The sequence below is a fragment of the Micropterus dolomieu genome, linkage group LG01 (assembly GCF_021292245.1).
Source record: "Micropterus dolomieu isolate WLL.071019.BEF.003 ecotype Adirondacks linkage group LG01, ASM2129224v1, whole genome shotgun sequence".
Taxonomy (NCBI): Eukaryota; Metazoa; Chordata; class Actinopteri; order Centrarchiformes; family Centrarchidae; genus Micropterus; species Micropterus dolomieu.
The window spans coordinates 14,072,181-14,084,921 of NC_060150.1; the positions used below are offsets into that span (position 1 = coordinate 14,072,181).

The 12,741-nt window shown below is 43.1% G+C and overlaps 1 protein-coding gene across 1 annotated transcript in view; it reads left to right on the plus strand.

The window, feature by feature from the left end:
• The first annotated feature begins 310 nt into the window (after positions 1 to 310).
• LOC123976604 (TSC22 domain family protein 1-like) overlaps positions 311 to 12,741 on the plus strand; it is a 25,081-nt gene continuing 12,650 nt past the window's right edge. The window contains exon 1 of the mRNA XM_046058909.1: positions 311 to 3,136. Coding sequence (XP_045914865.1) covers positions 1,068 to 3,136 — 2,069 coding nt within the window. The 5' untranslated portion in view covers positions 311 to 1,067. The remainder of the gene's footprint in view (positions 3,137 to 12,741) is intronic.

Consider the following 12,741-nt stretch of genomic DNA (forward strand, 5'->3'; position numbering starts at 1 on the left):
GAAACAAACACAATCCAGAATCGCTGCCTTCACTTGATTAGAAATTATCGTAAAACAGACATTCTGACCTTGAACATTTGGTTCCAGCGATAAATACTTTGTAAAATGCTCACTTACTAAAATTATAATTGTCATAATGATATGTTCAGCAGAGGAAAACGGCGATTCATATCTGAATAAATCCATCTTTATAAGAAAAAACGTCAACCTGACCTACTTGAAAACCTGGATTATACACATTCCGACTCAAGAAGAGCCTGAACGTTGCACCATTCAGAGGAAATGCGCATGCGTAGACGCAATGTTTGCATTCCTCCTCCCACCGCTGAGACTGACAGCCCCGTTAGCTGCTGTTGCTGTTCACCGGCAATGATACAGCAAACACGGGCTGCGTAAGACACACCGAGATGGACTTAGCGAGCACTTTTTACCACTACAAAGACGGATATTATTTAGACACCTTTGTCTACTGACGGCAGACGGACTTTATTCTTCCAAAGGCTTCCAACATTTTTGTTTCGGGGAAAAGACTCGCCGTTCATGAGAGGAATGGATGCGACGGCTGGTTTCCTGCGACATACACCGGCCAGCTAAGAAGCTTCCACAATCACTTTGAAGACCACCTGAGTGCACCTTAACTATTCGGGACTAGACTTATTTCTGTGTGTTTAATGTGGCACGAATGTCCGCAAAATAATTATAAGTAGCAGTGAAAAAGTACACCAAGTTCTAGAAGAGCGTGGCTTATCGCTACAGCTTTACGCTAACCAACGGCTAGCTGAATCTCGCATTCTTTGTTTATATTATTTGCTTCACTGAATACAGTGTTTGATTACTACTTGTGTTGATTAGAGGGACGTCGCTAATAAGCTTGCGTTTCAGCCGAATTACTGCTTGCAACACTGAACTTGATTTTAAAGGACATAAATCATCTGACTTATCACTTATGGCTCGTTAGTATCGCGGTACTGCAGCTGACCCAGCTAACGTTAGCTAGCATCTGTGTTAGCTAGTAGGTAGCGCCGTCAGCCACTTCTTGGCCTTTTAGTAACTCCTCGACTGTAAAAATGCACCACCAGGATTTTTCTGGAGACCCGCCTGGGACTGGGGGCAGGAAAACGGCTTACCACTACAGGAGGGGCAGTAGCGGCGCGTCTGCCTCCTCTGCAGCCGGTGGCAGTGGCGTCAACACGGCTGACGACAATCCAACCCAGCCTGGATCCTCTTCTCCCGGACTCCACCACCAGCCCCAGTCTCAAGTGGCCGGCGCTCAGGTGAAGAAGAAGAGTGGCTTCCAGATAACAAGCGTCACCTCAGCTCAGATCAATGTGAGCGGCAACAACAGTTTAGCAGACGACACTGAGAGCTATGATGATATGGACGAGTCCCACACAGAAGACCTCTCCTCCTCTGATATGCTGGATGTTTCCGTCTCCAGGGCCACGGATACAGGTGTGCCGGAGAGAAGCTCTTCTGATGAGACATTGAACAGTCTCCACGGGGTTGACACACCTGGACTTGTGTCACCCAATGAGCCTCTTCACCCTCATTCCATCCCTCAGGGGTCTCACCAGCACACCTCTATGGTAAATGGGGCCATGCATCATCATTATTATCCTCAGCAACACAGCCAGTCCCACCACCATCACTCTGATAGCTTTGGAGGAGCTGAACCCTCATTGCCAGCTCTTCCCATTGCTCCCATGGCTACTTCCAGCCCAACTACAATTTCCAAAGCTGGACCTAGCCAGTCCCAGAGGCCACTGATGTTGGATAACACTACGCCTGCAGGTGGGACAACCCAACCATTAGCCCCGATTGTTGGTGGGACTGCAGTTGATCCACTTCAACAACCCAGTATGAACATTTGTAATGTGTCTGCTGTCAGTGCTGCTGCGGTTCCTCCTTCTGGGCCTGCAGTCTTTGACAGCACTAGTTTCAGTGGACAAGTAGCTTCTGTTGGAGGAGGACCAGGCCCGTCTGCTGCAGTCCCCAACACTCAGACCCAGCACACCCAAACTCAGACAGCTACTGGTTCTCGTTTTAGGGTGGTCAAACTAGACACAAATTCTGAACCATTCCGCAAAGGAAGATGGACGTGTACAGAGTATTATGAAAAGGAGATTCCTCATCCAACTACAGCTGAGGCACCAAAAGGTGCAGAGGTGGCTGCAGAGACTGAGGCAGGTAATGCGGGGATTAGTCAGGGCATACCTGCTGTACAGCCACTTCACACATTGCAGCCCTATCAGCCGCCAAACCAGGACTTCACTAGTCCTCAAACCATGCAGAGCCCACCACAGGGACTGGCCCAAACCACTCCTCTCACCTATGTTTCACCCCAGGAGGTTGTTGGTGGGGCTCACATGCAGAAACCAGTGGCTCCTCTCTCTCTCCCTACAGCAACACCACAGGCCGGTTTAAGTCAGGCTCCCCCTGTAATATCCCAGCAGCTTCCCTACACTGTGGATACCCAGCAGGCTCAACCACAGGGAGGTTACCCTGCATCTCAGCTCCATGCCGGGGTCATGGCCCCGGGAAGTGTCCGGCAGCCAGACTTTATCCAGCCCACTGCTCCCTTCCAGACCCAGGTCCAGCCTCCACTGCCACATGTCACAACAGGTATCTCCATAACACCAGTTCCAGGGGTCACGGCACAGCAGCCTGTCAGCATTGCTCAGCAGCTGCCCCATCAAGGTCAGGTAGCCCCACCTGTCCAGGCAACATTTGCAGGACAGCCGCAGACCCTCCCAGCACAGCCTCACCCACAGCCACCAGTCCAGCCCCCCTCCACTGCCCCAGTCCCAGTTGCGCACGCCCATGGGAACCCCTACATGCCTCTGACTGCTGTCCTCCAGCCCCTCCTCACACCAGGCGCTACCTTCACCCAGGTCCCTGGAGGAGGGAGCTCCATAAAAACCTTACAGCTGGAGGACGCCCAGAAGCTTCTGCTCCAGCACCAAGGCCTACTGGGTTTGCCCAGGCTGGGGGCAGCAACTGGTGGAGTTGGGGCTGCGGAGGTCAGCGGTGCTGCTGGAACACTGGCCCACATGGGGATGTCAGCTGAGGCCAGCGCCTTCATGGCTGCTGCTGCTGCAGGCCTCAGGACTCAGCATGCTGAAGGAGAGGATGACAGGTAAGGATGGACAGCCTGTGCTGCCAAAGCTGTTTATTCTAACGTAAACCTGTTTTTCCAGATGAAGGTTTTAATGTAAATGAGAAGTGGAAGTCATTATTCTTGGTACAAATGCTTTTTTTAGAGACCATTGTCACTGTATCTCTGCTTGTAACTGCATCCTGCAACTGGTTTTCTGTCTGGTTTTGCTGTAATAGCATAGCAGGAGATTCATTCAGGTCTAGGTAGTCCAATGTCACATTTGCTTGGTCCTCTGTCCCCTGAGGGCACTCTGTCAGCCTTCAGTAGGCAATGGGCAGCTCACTGGATATTGCTATTGTAAAAACATCAGTGGTTGGATTAAAAGCAGTGCAGCTGCCGAGTCACTGAGGGAGCTGGTGACTCAGCAGATGCTCTGCTTCGGCCAACCCCCTACCATGACACATCCACCTCCATCAGCTCAGAAATCCTTGTCACATTTCCCCTGCTGTACTCCCTCATGCTATCCTTCCTTTCTTGTTAAGTGTGTACGTCCCCCTTTCCCCCCCCCAGTCTCCCCTTAGGTTTAGTCTTTTATTAGACACTGGATTTGTTGATTTGTACCACCCCAAGGGGAAGTGTGCAATGGTTTATTTATGTGTACAATTACTCAATCCTATGTTCCAGTTTTTTATTTGCTGCCCAAAAGTGGTTATTGAAGCTGCAGGTAGTTCTTAAGAATGCAAGGTTGGTCTAAATAGAGTCGATGCCCTGGGAAAAAAAAAACGCCCCATGCCCCATTTGAAAATGCCATCTAAGAGTGTGTCTTTCAGAGTCCGCGCTGTAGAGACTGTAGAGGGCCCTGATCTGGAGTTGCATAGCTCAAAACTGATATACTTTCCCTGCAGAGAAATGGAGCACTGTTGTGACAGCAGTCTAGTGTTACCACTGTACTGTCCTGTGTTCTGGTTTTACAGGAGATTCATGTTGTGAGGACAACAATAATGCCTGCAGTGTATAAAGGGAGTACTGTCAGCCTCACCCAAGCACCCATAACCAAAACACAAAACGTATTCTTGAAAACTGTGGCTTTTATTTGGATGTTAAACTGTCTAAAATGTTTTCTCCCCAGTGATGTGCAAATACACGCTGATACTTCTGAGCAGTCCCATGATTAAGACAGCAGTTACTGAGCGAACCAGAAAACAGGCTTCTAATTAAATTATCCCCACAGCAGGTCATTGGTGAGCTGAAGCTAACCCCTTATGTATTTTCAGACGGAGGGTGCCATAACTGCTGGTTTAAAGTTGACGTAGTCTTAGTCGTATTCAGCTGCAGACAGGGCCGGAATGTATTCTGTGTGAAGGCTTTTGTCAGCAATTCGTGGCACTCCATCATGACTGTATGTTTGTTTCGCATGGTCTCTGCATGCCTGTAAGTGTGTTTCCGTCAATTTGTCGGCTTGTTTTCTTGTCATGAATCGACCACTGTCCTGCAGACAGTCCGTGTGTGTGTGTCTGTGTGTGCGCTTTGTTTATAGTCATGGTCATGCCATGCGAGCCGTCTCTCTTTTACTGTCTCTGCTTTCTTTCTGTCTCCTATTCTCTGCTTGTCTCCCTTTGTCACCCTCTATTTCTCTCCCTTGTTTTGCAGTCCTCAGTGTGTCGTGTCAGCTGTCCAAACTGTTCTCTACTTCTTCCAGACACTAATGTATTCTTCTCTTTCCACTCTAAAAATGTCCATCCACTTTCCCTGCTTGCATGCAGTGTTTCATCCAAGCTAATAGTATCCAGTCCTGTGCTATGGTGAAGTCTACAGGTTTTACACCCTAACAACCAGGCATTTACTGATGAGTTTGAACTAAGAGACGTCTTCAAGTTGTTTGTTTTGTTTGAATGACAGAACAAACCCAAAGATATTTGGTAGTTTACAGTGATATAAAACTGTGAAAAGCATAAAATCAGAGACACTGGAGAAACATCATTAATGAAATTAATCAGTTATCAAAATGGTTGTTTATTCATTTTCTGGCAGTTGGTTATTAGGCTTATTGTTGCACCTCTAATTTGAGTTGACAGTGATCTCTGATAGGACGCTAACTAGGCTCAAAATATTCGTGACATATTTATTTTTCGTGCACCCATAATTTACCTAACCAACAGCTAGTTGTCCGAGATGATTGTTGTACATAGAGCACGAACGAACTGTATTCCTTTTCACTTTCAGTGGTGACTTTCTGTTGTCAGAGTCCAGTTAGGCTCTTTGAAAACCTTACGCTGCAACTATCGTGACTTTGAAAACACGTGATCTGGCACAGCTGCGTGCATGCATGACTGCTGTCATGTGGTAAAACGTGGTTGTCAGTTCAAGGCGTGTCTGTGTTTTGCAGGACTGTTGTTTTTATATCGGTCAGTGAGAGTGCTATAAAGGCAGTGATATTAATCAGAGCTTTCATCAGGCCTCCGTGCCTCCCCGGGTGGAATTTCAGCCTGCAGGTCACTGCCAGTATAATCTGACTTTTGGATAGTAGCCACCATTTTTGGATAGTAGCCACCATTGCTCCTGACACCTGTTGACTCTCATCCACACAGCGTTCTCTCTTTTCACCACCACCAACAACTTGCAGAGAAATATGCAGAATTAGATTTCAATAGATCGCAAGGCAACACAGGTGAGACTGCACGGCCTATGTGCAGCACAGTCAGTGTCTTTCTTCCAGTACAGCATTATGAGCCTAAACCCAAATTATACCGTGTGAATACTTGTGCATGAGTGTATTGAACACTCTGGTTCAAGGTAGTGCTGTGTATTTTCATCACCATTGCGATAACATGACGATCACGACAACCACATTCGTTACTGTGAGATCAATTAGATTCCTGTTTAACCTTGCTGACACAGGAACTGTAGTGCTAATATGCTGACTTCGATATTTGTCGCAAGTCACATCATTGCAATAGTAACTAATGTTGTTGCAGTTTTTCCTCATATCATGCAGGCCTCATTCCAGGCATCATTTTGGAATAATTTACCATGCCATGATAAGTTTCTACTCTTCAGTCAACACATTTTGCCACAAGAATATGAAATATTTCCTTTGCCCAGGTGTTGACTGTGTGAATACGTGTGAATTGTGTGCTCATTTGTTGATGTGCATTTCACAGCCAACTAAATGTCAAAGATGGATGAGGTGTCATAGTACAATTTAGTCCCTTTTTATAGGTCAATTTATCTGTATGACATCATCCTTTAGAGCCATAAAAGCTAGAGGTGCAATCGTTGGTGATTATTTGCCCATAAAACTTGCACATGTCATTTCTTGACAGTTTTATATTAGCTACCTCTTTTAACAGTTGAAGGTTTTTTCCATTATTTTACTGCTATTTTAATGAAGTAAACATGTGTTCAGCAGCAGTTGAGGTAACCGCAGTTTTAACATAACTGAGCAGTCATGAGCTTACAGCCTGAAAGTGATCATCATTAATCAATCAAGACTGTAACTGTCAACAGGTGTGCCAAAGGTAGATTTAAGAGAGTCTTTTGTTGTGCCTGGCAAAACACAGTTTATTAAAACGGCCTAGTAGAGATGGACTATATTGATATGACAATGAGCTGTGCAGTTTTCTGCAGGCTTATCTTCTGATTGTGAGCTGGTTTAAAACTGATCTTCTAATATGTAGTCTGTTTTTAAACCTGTAACCCTAACGTGTCATGTTAGTTAAAGTCAACTTGTCATATCTTGGCACTTCAAATGATGTTTTTCTCAAGCTTGTTTGTCTTTCTGTTTGCTGACTTCCTGTTTCATCTGAAATTTAGTCATCGGGCTTTACATATCACAGACCATTCAAAGATTTGGCTCCTTTGAACCTTTTCCGACTGTGTGATTGATTCTCTGTTGCTCTTTCATATTAAGTTTAGAGGTAGAGCGCGTCACCCACTAATTGGAAGATCAGCGGTTCGATCTACCCCAGCCTGCCTGTTGAAGTGTTCATGGGAAAGATACTGAACCTCAAATTGATCCAGAAGGCCGTGCCATCTGTGTGTGAGTGAATGATTAGTTTCTTTTGGATGAGCAGTTGGCTCTTGGTCATCAGTGTGTGAAAATGGCGTATTTTGTAAAGCGCTTTGAGTGGTCGGAAGACTAGAAAGCTGCTGTACAGGTACAGTCGGAGGTTTTACAAGGTAGGTCCTCAATAGCTAAGACCAAATATGGACAAATTCTTGAGTTGATGTTAGGATGCATGAAGGCAAGAAAATATCATCTTTAAGTGCCAGGGTCTGAGGATCCTCTGGGTTTCCAGGAGAAGCTTCAGAACATCCCTAAAAAGAAACACTTATTATGTTTCTACCATAAATTGTTAGAATAGTGTATTGAATTGCATATACAAATCTAAGTAGTGAGTCATGCATATTTGTGAACTATTGCTCTTGTGAACACACCCCAAGTGAAGAATGTTAGCTGTACCACTGCATTGTTTATACACGTATAAATAAGTAATTAACACAATAAAGACAACATTAAACAAAGACTCGTCAGTTTGAAGTGTAAAACCTGAGTCCTTAATGGACTATATTGTTATTTCACCTGGAAGAAAAAATCAATAAATTCAAGAGTCAAACTATCAGACTTTGTAATCAAGGTATATAAACTAGGTATGTCTAATAATAGTCAAATATTGAATCAAATGTCTGCTTTTTCTACTATATCAGGTCTAATAATTAATCAAACTACAATATGACATTAGGTTGTCTTATTTTCAAATTTAACTTTTTTTCAATTTCTTCAGCATAGCATAGACACTTTAATGCTTTCTTCCATGCTGACTCTAATTGTACATTTATTATGTCATGCTGCATTTATCTATTTATCTACTCCAAACAGAAGCCCACTTTAGTTTTTCCTGGTACCTACCTACAGAAAGAGCATATTTTTATTGGCGTTTACCTCTTAAACTGCGTTGGACCCACTTCTGCTTCAGTCTTTACAAACTCATGTTGTTTTGACCAAACAAACATATAAAACTGTATTTAAAATTTATTTGTATTTAAAAGACATTAAGAGGCACTCTTATAGGAAACCCAGGACTTTAAGGAGTTAAACATGTGGATTTGTATGGATGGAAAAGCATATATAAACCCAAAGTTTGCCCTTCCCAACCAATGATGTCTACAGCCTTCCATGAAATAAATATAATTGTCCCTGTTCATGTCACTGAGATCTGAAACCTTGCTGTGTGATTTGTCCTAAAATGATTTGAAGTATTTTAAGTTAAACTGTCATATGCCAGTCTAAATACTTCTCTGCAGGCATGCCTGCTTGTAGTTTTCGTAACGGACAACAGCAAGATACTCATTGCTGTAAACTATCTAACAGATGTGCTTAAATGGGAGCTCTCTGCCTCTAATGTACTGTTTTTGAGTACATTAGAGGCAGAGGGTACTTTGGAGCAGCCTTGTGAAACAGTTTAGTCGTGGTTCTAATTTATTTGGGAGGCAACTCCTGGATGTCAAGAACATTAAATCACACCTGACGCTAGTTAAGTCATTTGTGTGTTAATGAGATGTGGCATGAAATCATGCCTCTGTAGAGACATTACCTTTACTGTCACTCTTCTCCCTCACGTTGTTGTACTACTGTTACCCCACCAGGTGGCAGTCTTGGTTCATAAATCCTCCCAGCTGCATCAACAGTTGTTTATATAACCCTATTCTGCTTTGAAAATCCCTGACCTAAATGTGCCTTGCAGCTAAGTGGAAATGTCCTTCCTGCACGCAACGTATGAATCAAAAACAAAAGAGTGGTTTTAGATCATCTTTGTGTGCTGTGCTTATTGTCAGAAATGGGTGTGTGATGTCTGATAAATGTGGTTTCTGGCTGCAGAAGGCCCCAGCGGTACAGTACAATATATCCTTTAGCAGTGTTTGTAACACCGTAGGTGTGCTTAAGTTTTAGGGATGGGCTGATTCATTCTTCCCATGGACAAGTTTTTATCAGCCTGAATGACTAATAAATGAGTCAGAAGATTGGGCAAAAAGTTTATTCTGGAGGCCCTTTTTATGTATCCTGTTGCAAAAGAGTTTGTATGAAGACACACACAGCTTTTATGTGGACACTTATTCTATGGCTCTGAGGTTCCCATTATGTTGCAAACAATTTAACATTTGCATTATAAAGTTTATAGGTTTTATACCAAATATTTTATTAACTGTGGTTACTTCTAAAATAGGAAACAACTAATGATTAATCTTTCTAGTAAAAATACCAAACATTCCCTTTTTCCAGTTCCTCAATTATGAGGATTAGCTGCTGACTGAATGTCTACTGCAACCAAAATTGAACATGTGGTCTTGGGCTTTGGGAAAAAGACATTTTAACACTTAATCTGTTAATAGAGAAAATCATCAGGAGATGAATTGATCATGTTGCAGCCCTAACATTGTTTTGGAGTCTTTGTTTTGCATGTTAGTGGTCTGACTGTTGATGCATCACATTTCTGTTCAGACACTATAATGTCTGATTCCTAGTTGAGATAACACTAAAGTGCATCTTGATGTGTGTGAAGGTCTTAGTGCAGCCAGATCAGAACATCACCCAGGCTCTGACAGGTTCAGTTTTAGGCAGCATGGGGAGTTTGGGGAGTGCAGAGCCAAGTAGATGGGTGTCACGTTTGCTCGCCTTGTGCCTTCAAGCAGAGCTGTGGATTCTTGAAGAAAGTCACTGGCCAGAGACAATGTAATATGCGCCTGTGCATGTCTGTCAGCTTTTCTCAGCAGTAGCGTGTTTATGAGTTATTCCATCAGGACGGTGTGTGTGAAATTGTTGGTGTTCACAGGAGAGACACTTTTATTGGTGTAAAACTGCTTTTTCCCTTCAGGCTTTTACACTGAGGGGGGAAAACATGAGCAGAGAGCAGGAGACGCAACATTTCTTGTTTTAACTGCCTGTGCCATGATCACTTCTGACACCTGTACTGTTATTTTCTTCCTCTCTGTCATTTACCTTTACATAACCTCTGGCTGTTCTCAAAAGCCAGTACACTTGCATGTAACAGGAGAGAAACGTGATATTTCAGACTCTATAATTGAACCCTAGGTGCCAAAACACCTAAAAGTATCCAGCTGAGTGTACTGCAACATAACTCCACCGCCACTTCAAATTTCCTAATACCACAGTTTATTTTTGCCAGCGCCCTTTGTGCTTTAAAATGCAGGACTTGTAGCAAATTTTTCTTTTGTTTGATAGTAAAATTTCCTCTTTCTAAATGTTACCTGTGCTCCATCCTTCTTGTTTAAGATTTCAAGTTAGGCTGAACTCTACAGATGTAGTTTGAGATGGGTGCTGATGATAACAATACTTTATTGTCATTTAAAAAATAAATAAATCTAAATAGACTTAAAAGTATGTGGTGTAGCACATTGTCTCCAGATGTGTATCACACTTGGCCATTCGAAACTAGATGGAAATGAAGGTAATGCGATGCACATTGAATGTCTTGTGTCATGTCAGCAGTCAGTAACTCATTAAACCTAATTATACTTGTACGCCAGCTGCCTAAAATATGTATCTTTTCATATTTATCTCTCATGGAAGGTCTTATTCTGATGACTTGTGAACTCACCTGCAGTAACATGACCTTCTAACTGTCAACGAAAAATATTTATAAAATGCATTCATCACACCGCATGAAGGCTGCACGCTGCAGAGAGCCTCGAACAAAGTTTCTCAGACGCTGCTGAGAAGGCCCTCGCTCTTAATTCACTCCCAGTGAGCTTTCCAGCTCTGTTTACATTGACGGTGAGCCCTCGGACCTCAAAACAGAAACACTGTGCGGATCCATGTGACTGGGGCACGGTAACACAACTTCCTGTGACGTTTTTAGTGTTGTCAGCGTGTCGTCAGGTTGTGTAATATTTGATTGTATAATATTTATTTTAACACGTGGATTAGAGTGAGAGCAGGGGGATGTTGAATCTCTTATTTTGTGTGTGAAATTTGTCACACAGAGCCAGAAAATGATTCATGTGTGCGTTCAGAGCTTTTACATCTAGGAATATATGTCTGAAGAGCCTCTTTGCCTGTTTGTGGGGTATCCAGAAACTGAAGCAGTAGACGAGATATCTGTATTGATTTTAGCCAGATTTTGTATAATCCTTTGATCTCTGGTATTTGTGCCAGTTCAAAAACCCAAGCACACTGTCTTCTCTGTTTCTTTCCTGTATGTGTGTTACTGGGTGCAGACATACTAGAGCTGAAATGACAAGTCAATTCATTGATTAATTGGACCAAAGTCAAATTAATTGGCACCTATTTTGATAAGTGATTCATTGTTTTTAAGTAATTTTTCAAGCAAAATTCCCTACCATGTTAGAAATTATGTCTGCGCAAAACATTGATATGTGATGCATGAAGCATTTACTTTCGTCTGCCATGTTTCTGTGTAATATGATGTCAAGTCAGCAAGTCGTGTACCAAACTTTCCGCAGACTTTCTGTGGTGTTGTTCCAAGTTGAGGGGGCAATCGAGTCAATTTTCCCAATGGGGAAGAATTTTTTCCATTTATATCGATACCACATGAATGCAGGGTTACTTCACACAAAATAATCAAACTTTATCAGGCACCTGAAAACACACTCGGCCAGGTGAGTCACCTGATGGGGGTTAGCCACCATCTGCTGGCTAACGTTAAACTGAAAGAAAGAACATGTAGCTGTAATTGTAATTATGACGATATGCAGTTTTATGTGATATTAAACTGAATATCTTGTTTGTTTTGTTTTTTTACTGTTGGTCAGACAAAATGGCTTCACCCGGGGCATTTGTAACTATTTAGTATTTACTTTTTCAAATTCTATAGACCAAAAGATGAATTAATCTAGATTAAATGCTAATGAACGCTGTTGCTTGATGCAGCTCTTAAACATGCATGATGTTATCTTTTTTTCTATATCGCACATGGCTAAATGAAGAAGGCAGAATCTGTTATTTTTATCTTTCCAAAAAATGAGCCTACTCTTATGGCGTTGAGGGTGTTGAACGCGTCATCCATCAGAAGAACAAGGTATGTCGGCAGTGTCACTAAACCAGTGTGGATGTTGGAGCTCAGTCTCCCTCCTTCCCTGTCTCTTTCGTGGCCCATATGGAACAGAGGCTGCTTATGTAAGGCATTGCGTGCATGGCAAAGACCGATTTCACTTACGCTCCAGAGAGCCACTGCCCTGAAGCTCTGCCATGCCATGAGAGCTGTTTGGGTTTTGGGGCGTTGCTGCTCTTTGTTTTGTCTATGTTCGGGCAAAAATCAACGCGGATTAATCCCACTCAGGAATTATACCTTGAAAACAGAAAATGATTACATGGTCCAAATTTGACCATGGTCATTTTCCTTTTCTTTTCAACACATCTTGTACATTTCTTGCCGTGTTTTTTTTAAATATATATTCTTAATTTGAACGATAAATAACACACTTCCTTTGCTTAAGTGAAGCGTCTGTGTGTTTGTGTGCAGTGGTGGTTGATCTTGCAGTCGGCCTCGGTTCTCCTCAGTGTAAATACCAGTGCTCACAGCCTCTGAAACCGGATTCTGCCAGTTTGAAACATAGCCCCACACACACACACACACACACACACACACACACACACACACACACAC